General features: G+C 36.0%; 2 protein-coding genes and 2 pseudogenes across 4 annotated transcripts; all 4 read left to right on the forward strand.

The window, feature by feature from the left end:
• The first annotated feature begins 713 nt into the window (after positions 1-713).
• On the forward strand, positions 714-2,052 carry LOC149150904 (putative serine/threonine-protein kinase WNK11). The gene is made up of 4 exons (XM_089442982.1): positions 714-1,102; positions 1,180-1,277; positions 1,437-1,564; positions 1,999-2,052. The coding sequence occupies exons 1-4, from the start codon at positions 714-716 to the stop codon at positions 2,050-2,052; spliced, it is 669 nt and encodes a 222-aa protein (XP_089299108.1).
• LOC149150905 (putative disease resistance protein At4g33300) lies at positions 1,985-3,430 on the forward strand (annotated as a pseudogene). Its single transcript, XR_016263072.1, has 2 exons — positions 1,985-2,207; positions 2,354-3,430. The product of XR_016263072.1 is annotated as a putative disease resistance protein At4g33300 (transcript).
• Positions 3,431-4,333: 903 nt separating this feature from the next.
• LOC149150906 (putative serine/threonine-protein kinase WNK11) lies at positions 4,334-5,288 on the forward strand. Its single transcript, XM_089442983.1, has 3 exons — positions 4,334-4,501; positions 4,671-4,893; positions 5,053-5,288. The coding sequence occupies exons 1-3, from the start codon at positions 4,334-4,336 to the stop codon at positions 5,286-5,288; spliced, it is 627 nt and encodes a 208-aa protein (XP_089299109.1).
• A 311-nt stretch (positions 5,289-5,599) lies between these two features.
• LOC149150907 (putative disease resistance protein At4g33300) lies at positions 5,600-6,810 on the forward strand (annotated as a pseudogene). Its single transcript, XR_016262401.1, has 2 exons — positions 5,600-5,823; positions 5,970-6,810. The product of XR_016262401.1 is annotated as a putative disease resistance protein At4g33300 (transcript).
• The last annotated feature ends 6,933 nt before the right edge of the window (positions 6,811-13,743 follow it).

Raw genomic sequence — 13,743 nt, forward strand, 5'->3', positions numbered from 1 at the left:
AGCTCGTGGAAAAGGATCCTGCTGGCGCCATTGCATTGTTCAGAAAAGCTATTAATGTCGGAGACCATATTGACAGCGCATTGAAGGATATGGCCGTCATGATGAACCAGCAGAACCGGTCATTGGAGGCCATCGAGACCATAAAGTCCTTCAGACACCTCTGTTCTAAGCAAGCACAGGAGTTGCATTCAATGGGAAATCCACCAAAACTGCACACATGCTCCTATTTGTTTTTGTAAGCTAGCTTTCCTTGATCACTGTGTATGGAACCCTGTGCATGCAATGGTTCTGTTCACAGGTTTTTGTAAGCTAGCTTTCCTTGATCACTGTATGGAACCCTGTGCATGCAATGGTTCTGTTCACAGATTTATTTTTTGAGGATTCTGTTTATGAAAATAGTTTTATGAGATTTCTTTTCTGCCAACATAATTTGTTTCTGTGTAGAGTTAGGGTTTTGGATTTCCTGGTTTGATTTAAGATTGCGTGGCAATTTTATTTTTTACACTTAAATTTATTGGGTGGATTTCTGAATCCCACAGGAAGCAAAGTCTTCTGTCTTTGCTGTCTGTTCGTCTTCCGAATTTAGGGAAAATCTCTATTTCTCTGTCATCCTATAGCCCTGCAAGGGTTTCTGTTTATTAAATTCAAATTAGAAGAGGAACCTAATTTGGAATTCTGGGGTAAGGCTTTCCTTTCCTATAGGAGGTGGAGAAATGCCTAGTGTAGAATATGACACCTGTGATAAAGACAGGGAGCCCTTTGTGGAACTGGATCCCACTGGTAGGTATGGTCGCTATGAAGATGTGTTGGGCCGTGGTGCTATGAAGAAGGTATACCGAGCTTTTGATCAAGAAGAAGGTATTGAGGTTGCTTGGAACAAGGTGCCTCTGCAAAACCTAGATGATGCTTCCACACAGAGGATCTATGCAGAAGTCTGTCTGTTGAAATCTCTCGGGAATGAAAACATAATTATGCTCTACAATGCATGGCTGGATAGAAAGACAAGTCATGTGAATTTCATTACTGAGGTCTGTACCTCGGGGACTCTGAGAGAGTACCGCCAGAAGCACCGTCATGTCTCAACGAAGGCTTTGAAGAATTGGTCACTTCAGATACTGGAGGGTTGCATTATCTTCATAATCATGAGCCTTGTGTAATTCATAGAGATTTGAATTGCAGCAATATTTTTGTGAATGGCAATGGTGGCGTTCTGAAGATTGGGGATCTGGGTCTTGCCACTACCCTGAGAAATGTTCATGCTACGCACTCTGCCCTTGGTACTCCAAAATTCATGGCTCTAGAATTATATGAGGAGGGTTATAAAAATCTCTATTTTTCTGTTATCCTATAGCCCTGCAAAGGTTTCTGTTCATTAAATTCAAATTAAAAGAGGAACCTAATTTGTAATTCTGCGGTAAGGTTTTCCTTTCTTATAGGAGGTGGAGAAATGCCTAGCGTAGAATATGACACCTGTGATAAAGACATGGAGCCCTTTGTGGAACTGGATCCCATTTGTAGGTATGGTTGCTATGAAGATGTGTTGGGCTGTGGTGCTATGAAGAAGGTATACTGAGCTTTTGATCAAGAAGAGGGTATTGAGGTTGCTTGGAACAAGGTGCCTTTGCAAAACCTAGATGATGCTTCCACACATAGGATCTATGCAGAGTCGTAATCTACTAAATCTCACAAGCCACCCAGGAAAAGGAACTTGTTTAGATTTGCTACCTTTCATAAACCTGTTTGATTGTTTTGCTATGTTCATATTTGTATCTATACTTAATTTATTGTGCTTGTGGCATCCTTTGATAGAGCATGAACTTTGCAGAAAATTTGAGGCAAAAACATATGAGAAAAATTAACTATACCAACAATTTTAGGCTTAAATTTTTTTACATGATTTATTAGAAATTAGGAAGGTAGGATCAATGTGTTAACCAGAAGAGATAAGAGGCTTTCGAGTTCACTCCTCTTAGTTAATATAAGTTTTTGATGTGTCAGGTGTCGGGCCATCTCATTTGGCTGTGCCTCCGAGCTCTCTTTTTCTCAACATGATGTGATGCGAGATTTAGCCTTCTGTCTGGCCAACCAGGATAGTACCATTCATTGTAAGAGGCTTTTTATGCCTAGCAAGGAGGATAATATTCCCACAAAATGGCTAACACTCAAAGATCAGGCATCTAAGGCTCAATTTGTTTCAATTCATACAGGTCACTACTGAAACTTGTTTTCTTTAACTGCCTACACATTGAATCATTTTTTGATCAATCTACTTATGTTCCAAATTTATTAAGATGTTAGATAAACATTTTTTATCAGCATAGCATACTGACTTTTACATTTCTGGGAACTGTAGGTCCAATGGAAGAGAAAAATTGGTGTCAAATAAACTTTCCTGAGGTGGAAGTATTGACTTTGTTTTTCGCTGCCAGTCGTTACTGTCTTCCAACATTTTTACATACCATGCCAAAACTGAAGGTTGCTATAATATACAATTACAGTTCTAAGCGTTCAACACTTCATGGGCTGTCGAGCTTCCTTGCATTTCCTCAAATAAAGTATATACTACTTGGGAGGTTGATTGGGTCTCCTCTTTATGAGTATTGTAGATCCTTAGAGAGCTTGGAAAAGTTGTCTGTATGCCTATGTGAGGGTTTGGGGAATATGACTTTATTGGATAAGGGACATGACTTTCCAAAGTCTCCAAAATTTCAAGAAATTAACTTTGACCACTGCAGTGATTTGGAGGAACTGCCTGGAAACATATGCAATTTAACTTACCTCCAGAAGTTATCTGTCACTAATTGTCATCTTATCCAAAAGTTACCTGATGACTTTGGGAGGTTAAGGTCACTTAGGGTGCTGAGATTGTCTGCATATGCCCAAGTTTGTCAATGCTTCCTCCTTCCATTTGTGCACTTCAGCAACTCGAATTTCTTGATATTTCATTATGCAGGTCTTTGAAGGACCTTCCCATGGAATTTGATCAGCTATCAAACTTAAAGATTCTGGATATGAGGGAGTGCTCTGGACTGAAGAAGCTGCCTAAAGCATTAGCCAAACTAAGATCTCTCAGATGTGTAATCTGTGATGAGAGCACTGAACGACAGTGGCTGGCTATCAAAGCCTCTACCATGCCTAATCTCATAGTTGAGGTCATCGAAGAACGTTTTAATTTGGATTGGCTTGATGATTGAAAAAGTTCATGATGCCTCATCTTGGCTGCTTCAATGCCTTTAATTCAGTAACTTATGCTGGTGAATTGCCTAAATTTGAACAGAACAGAGGATTGCTTCTAAGATTGTATTTGATGTACAGGTATTATGTTCTTAGAATTTAGGGTTGTTGTGGTAGCCGAGGATGTTCCATGTTTTCTCAATTAACTTGTTTGTACATTACTGTATATATTCATACATTTTGAGTGCATGAAGTCTTTTGAGAATAAATTGGTAGTTACTGGTTTCTCAATTAACTTGTTTGTACATTACTATATATATTCATACATTTTGAGCGCATGAAGTCTTTTGAGAATAAATTGGTAGTTACTGGTTTGAACTTCAATATTTTGGTGTCTTATAATAACAAACAAGTACTTAGTCTTAACAAATCAGTAACTTGTTGGCGAACTATGGCCACTGTTAAGTGTGATTGAATTTCTAATAATGCTACATATTACTTATATAAAACATATTATTAGATGCTACAGATCACTTATATAAAACATATTAATAGATCAGAGGTGATAAAATCCCTCAGAAAAAGCTGAAGTCCTCTCCATCGGATCTCCATTAAATAAATCAATAACCAAATAAAGACTACTTTGTTGCCTCAGCTGTAACTGCTTCAAGTGGTCCAAGATCTGCAAATTCCATTTGGGTATGCTTTTTCTTCTCTAAGTTGTGTTAACCATGTAACTAAGTTTTCTTTTAAGGGTTCATGGTTCTATCAAACTCACAAACAACTCCATGTGGGTTCCATCGGATCTCTGTTAAAGAAATCAATAACCAAATAAAGACTACTCTGTTGTTCCAGCCATAACTGCTTCAAGTGGTCCAAGATCTGCATAGAGTTAGGGTTTTGGGTTTCCTGGTTTGATTTAAGATTGCGTGGCAATTTTATTTTTTACACTTAAATTTATTGGGTGGATTTCTGAATCCCACAGGAAGCAAAGTCTTCTGTCTTTGTTGTCTGTTCGTCTTCCGAATTTAGGGAAAATCTCTATTTCTCTGTCATCCTATAGCCCTGCAAGGGTTTCTGTTCATTAAATTCAAATTAGAAGAGGAACCTAATTTGGAATTCTGGGGTAAGGCTTTCCTTTCCTATAGGAGGTGGAGAAATGCCTAGTGTAGAATATGACACCTATGATAAAGACAGGGAGCCCTTTGTGGAACTGGATCCCACTGGTAGGTATGGTCGCTATGAAAATGTGTTGGACTGTGGTGCTATGAAGAAGGTATACCAAGCTTTTGATCAAGAAGAGGGTATTGAGGTTGCTTGGAACAAGGTGCCTTTGTAAAACCTAGATAATGCTTCCACATAGAGGATCTATGCAGAAGTCTGTCTGTTGAAATCTCTCGGAATGAAAACATAATTATGCTCTACAATGCATGGCTGGATAGAACGACAAGTCATGTGAATTTCATTACTGAGGTCTGTACCTCGGGGACTCTGAGAGAGTACCGCCAGAAGCACCGTCATGTCTCAACGGCTTTGAAGAATTGGTCACTTCAGATACTGGAGGGTTGCATTATCTTCATAATCATGAGCCTTGTGTAATTCATAGACATTTGAATTGCAACAATATTTTTGTGAATGGAAATGGTGGCGTTCTGAAGATTGGGGATCTGGGTCTTGCCACTACCCTGAGAAATGTTCATGTTGCGCACTCTGCCCTCGGTACTCTGGAATTCATGGCTCCAGAATTATATGAGGAGGATTATAAAAATATTTATTTCTCTGTCATCCTATAGCCCTGCAAGGGTTTCTATTCATTAAATTCAAATTAGAAGAGGAACCTAATTTGGAATTCTGCGGTAAGGCTTTCCTTTCCTATAGGAGGTGGAGAAACTCCTAGTGTAGAATATGACACCTGTGATAAAGATAGGGAGCCCTTTGTGGAACTGGATCCCACTGGTAGGTATGGTTGCTATGAAGATGTGTTGGGACATGGTGCTATGAAGAAGGTATATCGAGCTTTTGATCAAGAAGAGGGTATTGAGGTTGCTTGGAACAAGGTGCCTCTACAAAACCTAGATGATGCTTCCACACAGAGGATCTATGCAGAGTCGTAATCTACTAAATCTCACAAGCTACCCAGGGTAAGGAACTTGTTTAGATTTGCTACCTTTCATAAACCTGTTTGATTGTTTTTCTCTATTCATATTTGTATCTGTACTTAATTTATTGTGCTTGTGGCATCCTTTGATAGAGCATGAACTTTGCAAAAAATTTGAGGCAAAAACATATGAGAAAAATTAACTATACCAACAATTTTAGGCTTAATTTTTTTTACATGATTTATTAGAAATTAGGAAGGTAGGATCAGTGTGTTAACCAGCAGAGATAAGAGGCTTTCGAGTTCACTCCTCTTAGTTAATATAAGTTTTTGATGTGTCAAGTGTCGGGCCATCTCATTTGGCTGTGCCTCCGAGCTCTCTTTTTCTCAACATGATGTGATGCGAGATTTAGCCTTCCGTCTGGCCAACCAGGATAGTACCATTCATTGTAAGAGGCTTTTTATGCCTAGCAAGGAGGATAATATTCCCACAAAATGGCTAACACTCAAAGATCAGGCATCTAAGGCTCAATTTGTTTCAATTCATACAGGTCACTACTGAAACTTGTTTTCTTTAACTGCCTACACATTGAATCATTTTTTGATCAATCTACTTATGTTCCAAATTTATTAAGATGTTAGATAAACATTTTTTATCAGCATAGCATACTGACTTTTACATTTCTAGGAACTGTAGGTCCAATGGAAGAGAAAAATTGGTGTCAAATAAACTTTCCTGAGGTGGAAGTATTGACTTTGTTTTTCACTGCCAGTCGTTACTGTCTTCCAACATTTTTACATACCATGCCAAAACTGAAGGTTGCTATAATATACAATTACAGTTCTAAGCGTTCAACACTTCATGGGCTGCCGAGCTTCCCTGCATTTCCTCAAATAAAGTCTGTACTACTTGGGAGGTTGATTGTGTCTCCTCTTTATGAGTATTGTAGATCCTCAGAGAGCTTGGAAAAGTTGTCTGTATGCCTATGTGAGGGTTTGGGGAATATGACTTTATTGGATAAGGGACATGACTTTCCAAAGTCTCCAAAATTTCAAGAAATTAACTTTGACCACTGCAGTGATTTGGAGGAACTGCTTGGAAACATATGCAATTTAACTTACCTCCAGAAGTTATCTGTCACTAATTGTCATCTTATCCAAAAGTTACCTGATGACTTTGGGAGGTTAAGGTCACTTAGGGTGCTGAGATTGTCTGCATATGCCCAAGTTTGTCAATGCTTCCTCCTTCCATTTGTGCACTTCAGCAACTCGAATTTCTTGATATTTCATTATGCAGGTCTTTGAAGGACCTTCCCATGGAATTTGATCAGCTATCAAACTTAAAGATTCTGGATATGAGGGAGTGCTCTGGACTGAAGAAGCTGCCTAAAGCATTAGCCAAACTAAGATCTCTCAGATGTGTAATCTGTGATGAAAGCATTGAACAACAGTGGCTGGCTATCAAAGCCTCTACCATGCCTAATCTCATAGTTGAGGTCATCGAAGAACGCTTTAATTTGGATTGGCTTGATGATTGAAAAAGTTCATGATGCCTCATATTGGCTGCTTCAACGCCTTTAATTCAGTAACTTATGCTGGTGAATTTCCTAAATTTGAACAGAACAGAGGATTACTTCTAAGATTGTATTTGATGTACAGGTATTATGTTCTTAGAATTTAGGGTTGTTGTGGTAGCCGAGGATGTTCCATGTTTTCTCAATTAACTTGTTTGTACATTATTATATATATTCATACATTTTGAGCGCATGAAGTCTTTTGAGAATAAATTGGTAGTTACTAGTTTCTCAATTAACTTGTTTGTACATTACTGTATATATTCATACATTTTGAGCGCATGAAGTCTTTTGAGAATAAATTGGTAGTTACTGGTTTGAACTTCAATATTTTGGTGTCTTATAATAACAAACAAGTACTTAGTCTTAACAAATCAGTAACTTGTTGGCGAACTATGCTTTATTTGAAAAAGCTGATGATCTAATCTTATGAATGCAAAGGGTCATGGCCACTGTTAACTGTGATTGAATTTCTAATAATGCTACAGATTACTTATATAAAACATATTATTAGATGCTACAGATCACTTATATAAAACATATTAATAGATCAGAGGTGATAAAATCCCTCAGAAAAAGTTGAAGTCCTCTCCATCGGATCTCTGTTAAATAAATCAATAACCAAATAAAGACTACTCTATTGCCTCAGCCGTAACTGCTTCAAGTGGTCCAAGATCTGCAAATTCCATTTGGGTATGCTTTTTCTTCTCTAAGTTGTGTTAACCATGTAACTAAGTTTTCTTTTGAGGGTTCATGGTTCTATCAAACTCACAAACAACTCCATGTGGGTTCCATCGGATCTCTGTTAAAGAAATCAATAACCAAATAAAGACTACTCTGTTGTTCCAGCCATAACTGCTTCAAGTGGTCCAAGATCTGCAAATTCCATTTGGCTATGCTTTTTCTTCTCTAAGTTGTATTAACCATGTAACTAAGTTTTCTTTTGAGGGTTCATGGTTCTATCAAACTCAAAAACAACTCCATGTGGGTTTCCTTGTGTGTGTTATTGGCGCCCCCCTTTTGCTGCGAGGAGCGTAGTAGGTGGTCCACCCACTTATGATTTGTGCATCAGGGTTTACGATTTCAGTCATTGAGGTCTCAATAGAGTAGTCTTTATTTTGTTATTGATTTATTTAACACAACACGTATTTGCCATATACTATAAAGCTGAACAGGCTGCAGAACAAAATGCAGATCCTCCACTGCTGCAACTTGTTTTATTTATATCAACCTTCCTCTGCATACATCGATCATGGAAACTCATATCAGTAATGTTAAGGTCAAAAAACAAGATCCTCAGAGGATATGCAACTTTTACTAATATTGTCCATCATTGCAAATTGCATGTAAAACAGACCAAGTACATTACTAAGATTGTACATCCATTTTTCTGGTAATACAGACAAGGGAATTGCTAACACTGTACATTCTTTTCTGGTAATACAGGCGAAAGCATAGCTAATGCTCTATACAGACGAAGACATAGCTAATACTGTACATCCTTTTCTGGTAATACAGACGAAGGCATTGCTGACATTGTACATCCCACTGAAATTACTAATACTGGTTAGTTTGCAAATGCGAAGGCAACACAAGCACAATAAATAGTCCAAAAATACATTATTCCAGCATTCAAACATACACACTAAACAACACTACTCAATATCCTGGGCTAAGATGGATTTATGCTGGCTTAGCTACTTGCACATAACAACCAACCAGTTCTCATAATACTAATTTACCAGTTCTCATAATACTAATTTTCTTGTCCTTTCTATTGATAAACTTACAGAAATGATGCTACTTTCAATAAAGAGCTTGAAAGACAACTTGTTATTGTTAGATTGCTTACAATGGATGGGTTGGAGCTGTTGTGGATGGATTCTCAGACAAAACAATCTCATACCCATCTCCATATGAACTCATTCCTTTGCCATCATCTGCCAAAACATGGCTCCTCCACCTACTCCTCCCCATTTAGAAGATGCATATACATGTTCATAAACCACATCAAGTAAATTGTCTCTCTCACTCGTGTGAAATCATGGGTCTTTGTAAGATTTCCCATACTAACAGAACTAGTTTTTTCAATATCCTGCTTCCATCTTCAAGGTGGCTCTTTATCCAACTCTACAAAAATGAAAGTTGGGTCTCCTCATCTACCACAACAAGCCTTTAAAAGTTAAAATCACAGTTCAATATATTAGTGAAAACTCAAACATTATGACTGAGCAATGAACAAAAATGAAAGTTGGGTCTCCTCATCTACCACAGCAAGCCTTTAAAAGTTAAAATCACAGTTCAATATATTAGTGAAAACTCAAACATTATGACCGAGCAATGAACACTTGTTACTATAATAATGAACTGCATGCCTATAAGATTACATGAATGAATGCAACAGCTGTTGTGACTCAATATATTAGTGAAAACTCAAACATTATGACCAAGCAATGAACACTTCTTACTATAATAATGAACTGCATGCCTATAAGATTACATGAATGAATGCAACAACTGTTGTGACTCAATCAATTTCTGTAAAAACCCATCTCAAATATAGATTGAAGTCTAGAGAATAGATCTAAGTTTGTAAGAACCTATCAATCTCAAGCTTTTAATCACTCCTATACAATATAAACATGGGAAGAAAAGATAGAGACTTACCATATGACAAGATAGGAATGAACTGTTGCAAAATAAAGTCAAATAAAGTCCTCTGATTTGGTTATTGGTGATGAAATTTGTATTGATCTCTCTTTTGTATTCTCCATAAAAACCTTCCAAACCAGCCTCGAGAAGATGGTTTCCATCATCCATGTTTCTCATGACACCACACATGGAAGAGATCTAACATTTTCTAAAAAAAAAGTCTTCCATACACTACTTGAAGAATTCAAGGAAGGGCCATTCTATTTTCCACCTATTTTCCTATAGGAAAATCACTTTGCACTTGAAAAAGGAAATTCCATCAATGAATATTTAATACATTCACCACCAACCCTAAACATAGGAGACAATACATTTCAATATTCCTCCACACTCTATGCCTTATCCTTTGCAACATTAGGTGCAAATGGTAGTTATAATTATTTTAATTTTTATGATTTTAATTATGCAAGATTTTTGTCTTTTATTTAGATTATGAATTATCAAAACCATCTCTAGATTGTCAAAACTTAAGTTTGTTTGTTAAATAATAATACCATGGGAGAAACCATAGAATGTAAAAACCATGGGAATCATCGTTGTGAAAAGTTGGATTTTAACTTAATTCATTTTATGATTATATAGTTAAAATTATAACCAGTTTAAATCCATCTTAACTCCAGATCTACCAAGCGCTGAGAGGGATCAAATCTATTAAAATGCAAATCTCTCTTATAGTGAAAAAATGTTTCATCCATCTCAACCCTTGGTAGATTCGGAGTTAAGATGGATCTACATTGGTTTAATTTCCCCTTCTAAATAGCAAGCATCAATAGCATGGGTCCCCCACATGTCAATAACATGGGTCATTTTTATTTGACTTTTTACTTTATAGGGTTATTTTTATTTTGTTATTTTATTTTTACACAGTTAAAATGTTTACATTACATTAAATTACATTAATTTTTTTATTTAATTTTAATTTATGTAATTTAAGGAGTCAAAATGTTTATATGATAAAACATTATAATTATTTAACTTTATAATTATATAGTTAAACTATAATTAGTAATTTTATTTTTCTTATTTGCTATTTTATTTTTAGTTAAAATGTTTACATTAAATTAAATTACATTAATCTTTTTATTTAATTTTAATTTTACTTTTATAAACAAAAAATAAATTGAATGATGGTTTTACCGAAGTGGAATTTATATGTCAATTATATAAAATATTAATAATAATAATATTAAACTTAATCCAATCATGGTTTTACGGAAGTGGAATTTATATGTCAATTAAATAAAATAATAATAATAATAATAATAATATGTTAAACTTAATCGGAGTATAGTGGAAATGTTGTAGTGTAAACATTTAAATCTAACTCAATAAATAATAAAAAGTCAAAATTAATAAAAACAATAAAATTCAATTTGTTATATTGTAATTTTGTTTTATAGGATAAACAAATTGCTTGCTCAAGCTAAAGAATTTGAATAAATTTTGGTGGGTAGTAACCACTAGCCATTCGACATATTTACGATTTTACTCCTACATAACTCTTGAAGAAAAGATAAATAATGGTGGGAAGTAACTCTTGTAAGTATATTTTTTTACATCTTATTCCTATCTATTTTTCATGCAAATACTTGCTTAAATTATGATGTGAATTGATTGATGGTTGATATGTTATTTACAAGAGTATAAGTTATTTTCAAGTATTTTATTTTTAGATGGTTTTCTTGGAAATCTTAGGAATAAAAAATCGCTACACAAATATCTAAAATTCATGCATCAATATTGCAACAATATCAATTAATTATGGCATAAATATTTAATGCAATTATTTAATTATGGCGTAAAAATTTAATATTTAGAATAAGTTTAAAATATAACAAGTTTCTTACCCATGGATATATATCCCCACGTTACCATGGATATTGTTAACTTGTAAATAGGTTTTTCTACAATAGGATGGATTATCAATACTACATACCAAAAAACATAACTCATTTCACAATAAAAAAATAAAATATGAAATATTCTAGACATTACATATAGCATTGATACGTAATGTGAGAATTCTCAATATGAATGTGGGGGGGGGGGGCGCGAGAAGGAAGTATAGTGACAGAGCTAGACGATGGAGAGAGAGATACAGGGAGGTGTAAAAGAGAGGGAGAGAGAGGAATGAAGAGAGAGAGGAGGGGAAGGAGAGGGGAGAGGGAGGGGGAGAGAGATGGAGTTAGAGGGGGAATGAGAGGGAGATAAGAACAAATACATAGAAAGATAAATTCATAGAGAGAGGGAGTGACAAGGGAGATATGGGGAGAGAGGGAGAGATGATAGGAGGGAAGACACAGAGAAGGAGAGGAGAGAGAGAGGTAGACATAAAGATGGAGGTAGGGAGGAGGAGAGAATGAGAGAGGGAGGGAGATACTGATAGGGTTTGAGGGTAGAGAGAGGGAGAGATGGGAGGGAGACATAGAGGGAGGTGGGAGAGAAATGGAGAGAGAGGAAGGAAGAGAGAGAGTATTTGAGAGAAAGGAGGGAGGGACGGAGAGAGATGGAGCTACAGGGGGGGAGAAAGAGCAGGAAGAACAAAGAAATAGAAAGATAAAGGTAGAGAGAGAAAGGGACTGACAAGGGAGAGATGGAGAGAGAGTGAGTGGGAGAGAATAGGAGGGAAGAGAGAGAGAAGGACACGAGAGAGAAAGGGAGAGAAAGGGAGATAAGGGAAAGAGAGAAAGAGAGACACAAAGATGGAGGGGGGAGAGAAGGGGAGAGAAAGAAGGAGATAGGGAGGGACGTATTTATCGAGTTGGAGGGAAAAGAGTGAGAGTGATGGGGAGGAGAGAGAGAAAGAAAGAGAGAGGGCTTGAGAGACAGAAGGAGAGATGGAGTTTGAGGGGAAGTGAGAGGGAGGGAAGAAGAAATACATAAAGAGAGAAAGGTGGAGAGAGAGAGAGGGGATTAGAAGGAAGAGATGGAGAGAGAGTGGGGGAGAGAGTATAGTCTGAAGGAAGAGAAAGATACAAAGGAGAGGGAGAGAGGGATGGATCCAACCTTGTTAAGATATGTGTGTTTATAAAAGCCAACGTAGATCCATATTAACCCTAGATCTATCAAGCGGAAAGAGGATAAAATTTATTTTCACTTTGAAAAAATGTTTGTATATCAAGAGATTTGATTCCTCTCGGCGCTTGATAGATTTGGGATTAATATGGATCTAGACTAGTTTTAACTATACATATACTTGTGTTTCTTATTTAAACTACATGTTATTGCATCAAGAAGCGCTCTCGTGTTATATATGCCAGATATGTTTTCCTCTCCTTTTATGTAAATATTTTACTTGGTGAAATAAGATAAAAAAGAATACAACTAATAATTATATTTATTAACAACATTAAAAATAACCCTACCTTAACATTTTTACTTGTTCAAACATCAAATAAAAAAAAAATTAAAAATACCTCTACTTTAAAACAAATAACTTTAAAATAATTTAATAATAAGGTAAACTTAATTTGATCAAGCTGAAACTTTATGAGAACCCATGGTATTGTACCACTGTATTCATGTGGAATATAGCCTATTTAAGGGAGGAAAGAAAACTAGCGTAGATCCATCTTAACTCTTGATCAAACAAGCACCAAGGGGGATCTAATCTCTTGAGATTTAAACCTTTTTTAAAGTGAAAAGAGATTTGATCTCTCTCCAGCTAGGTAGATCCAAAAGTTAAGATGGGTCTATGTTGGTCTAAACCATTCTTTGGCTGTCAAAACTTAGAATCTGATAGTTATAGAAGAATACTATGGGAGAAATATGTTGGAAGTAATTATTCCATGTGATGTGTAGTTGTCATTAAGAGTTATGAGGAGTTAGTATAGAAGCTATTGATTCTTATATAATGAGTTAGAGTCATTATCTAGAGGTGTTGAAGTCGGTAGTTATAGAAGAATATTATGGGAGAAATATGTTGGAAGTAATTATTCCATGTGATGTGTAGTTGTCATTAAGAGTTATGAGGAGTTAGTATAGAAGCTATTGATTCTTATATAATGAGTTAGAGTCATTATCTAGAGGTGTTGAAGTCGGTGTGTAATTCCCTGTATATATAATTGTTGAAATGAATAATAATATAGTGTGAGATTTGAGTTGTGCAAAACATCTCTGCTCAGCTCTCTTTATTTTTCTAATATCGTATCAAAACTCATATGAGTTCGACTCTCTCATGAAAGG

The sequence above is a fragment of the Pinus tabuliformis genome, chromosome 9 (genome assembly GCF_031772625.1).
Source record: "Pinus tabuliformis cultivar Carrire ecotype Pingquan chromosome 9, CPIR1, whole genome shotgun sequence".
NCBI classification, from domain to species: Eukaryota; Viridiplantae; Streptophyta; class Pinopsida; order Pinales; family Pinaceae; genus Pinus; species Pinus tabuliformis.

Excerpts from the sequence above, each read along its gene's own strand:
- LOC149150904 (XM_089442982.1), top strand. The coding sequence starts at position 714 with ATGCCTAGTGTAGAATATGACACCTGTGATAAAGACAGGGAGCCCTTT. Across the intron at positions 1,278-1,436 it reads TGCTACGCACTCTGCCCTTG|GAGGTGGAGAAATGCCTAGC; the intron begins GTACTCCAAAAT and ends CCTTTCTTATAG. Across the intron at positions 1,565-1,998 it reads GCTGTGGTGCTATGAAGAAG|GTGTCGGGCCATCTCATTTG; the intron begins GTATACTGAGCT and ends TTGATGTGTCAG.
- LOC149150906 (XM_089442983.1), top strand. The coding sequence starts at position 4,334 with ATGCCTAGTGTAGAATATGACACCTATGATAAAGACAGGGAGCCCTTT. Across the intron at positions 4,502-4,670 it reads TTGAGGTTGCTTGGAACAAG|AGAGTACCGCCAGAAGCACC; the intron begins GTGCCTTTGTAA and ends GGGGACTCTGAG. Across the intron at positions 4,894-5,052 it reads TGTTGCGCACTCTGCCCTCG|GAGGTGGAGAAACTCCTAGT; the intron begins GTACTCTGGAAT and ends CCTTTCCTATAG.